The sequence below is a fragment of the Rhagoletis pomonella genome, unplaced genomic scaffold (assembly GCF_013731165.1).
Source record: "Rhagoletis pomonella isolate Grant_MI unplaced genomic scaffold, Rhpom_1.0 Rhpom_scaffold_30640, whole genome shotgun sequence".
Classification (NCBI taxonomy): domain Eukaryota; kingdom Metazoa; phylum Arthropoda; class Insecta; order Diptera; family Tephritidae; genus Rhagoletis; species Rhagoletis pomonella.
Genome location: NW_023489043.1, coordinates 1 through 1,105, shown reverse-complemented (window position 1 = coordinate 1,105; position 1,105 = coordinate 1). Strand labels below are relative to the sequence as shown.

Genomic DNA, 1,105 nt, shown 5'->3' with positions numbered 1-1,105 from the left:
CTCCAACCACTTATGCCTTGGACTCGGATTCGTTGGTGGTGGCTTGCGATTGGGCATCGCTGGACTTGCCATCGTCAACCTTGCCGAACACACAGCATGGGCATTTCTCTTTCAGCGCCAAACGGTATTTAGGATGGCTAATTGTGAGTGAAGAAGTTGAGAGAGAGAGAGGGGGTTATTTGTGTATACAAAAGTATATATTTCTCGAACGAAAGGATTAATCCTCTATCATATTCTAGTATTCACCTGATACCGTAGACAATGGGATTATAGCAGGCAGCCGATTTGGCAAAGCAAGCACCCCAGATGGTATTCAGTGGGGTCAATCCCTCGAATTTGAATAGGCCCATGCAGTTGATCACCAAGTATGGTGTCCACGCCATGAACCACAACGAGATGGTGACCAGCGCCACCTTGGCCAATTTGCCCTCGGCACTCTTTTCGGCATCCTCAGAAGAGCGCAAAGATTTGACATTCATTTTCTTGGCCTGTTCGCGCATGGCTTTCTCGTGAGCTGACACAGCCTAGTTAGTTGATGAGTGCAAAAGGGCGTATTCAAAGATTTACAAATCAGTCTTGAAACAGCACTAAGTACTTACAGCAATGATGAACCAGTAGGAATAGCAGATCAAGAACAGCGGCAGAAAGTAGACAAAGATGGTGTAGAAGATCAGATATGAACGTGGATTCCAATCGCGCTCCAAATAATCAATGCCGCATGAAGTCAGATTACCCTCAGGTACATACCTAAAGCGAAAAGTTGAAATCAGCGAAAAAATACAATTTAAATTATTTCCTAACTCGTTTATCGCACTCACCGACTCCAGCCGAACACCGGCGCCAATGTCCAGATGCTGCCCATAGCCCAGATGAAGGCAATTTTCATTAGCGCCAATTTAATAGTCATTGGTCGACCAGCTACACCCTTGACAATGACTTGATAACGATCCAGCGAGATCATGCACATCGACCAAATGGAACTGCAGCCAAAGGCCGAACCCAAGCCGCCATACAGATCGCACATGGCCGGTCCCAAGACCCAGGTCTCGAAGTACAAATTGATACCCATCATTGGCGTATTTGTAATCATAATACCGAAATCGGA

At 46.1% G+C, this 1,105-nt stretch overlaps 1 protein-coding gene across 1 annotated transcript; it reads right to left on the bottom strand.

Annotated features, from left to right (window-relative positions):
- LOC118732854 (opsin Rh1) lies at nucleotides 1-1,099 on the bottom strand (the record flags this gene model as incomplete). Its single annotated transcript, XM_036461959.1, has 4 exons — nucleotides 1-137; nucleotides 247-524; nucleotides 600-747; nucleotides 819-1,099. Coding segments are annotated over 4 exons (834 nt in total), but the record flags the coding sequence as incomplete, so codon positions are not given.
- Nucleotides 1,100-1,105: the final 6 nt, after the last annotated feature.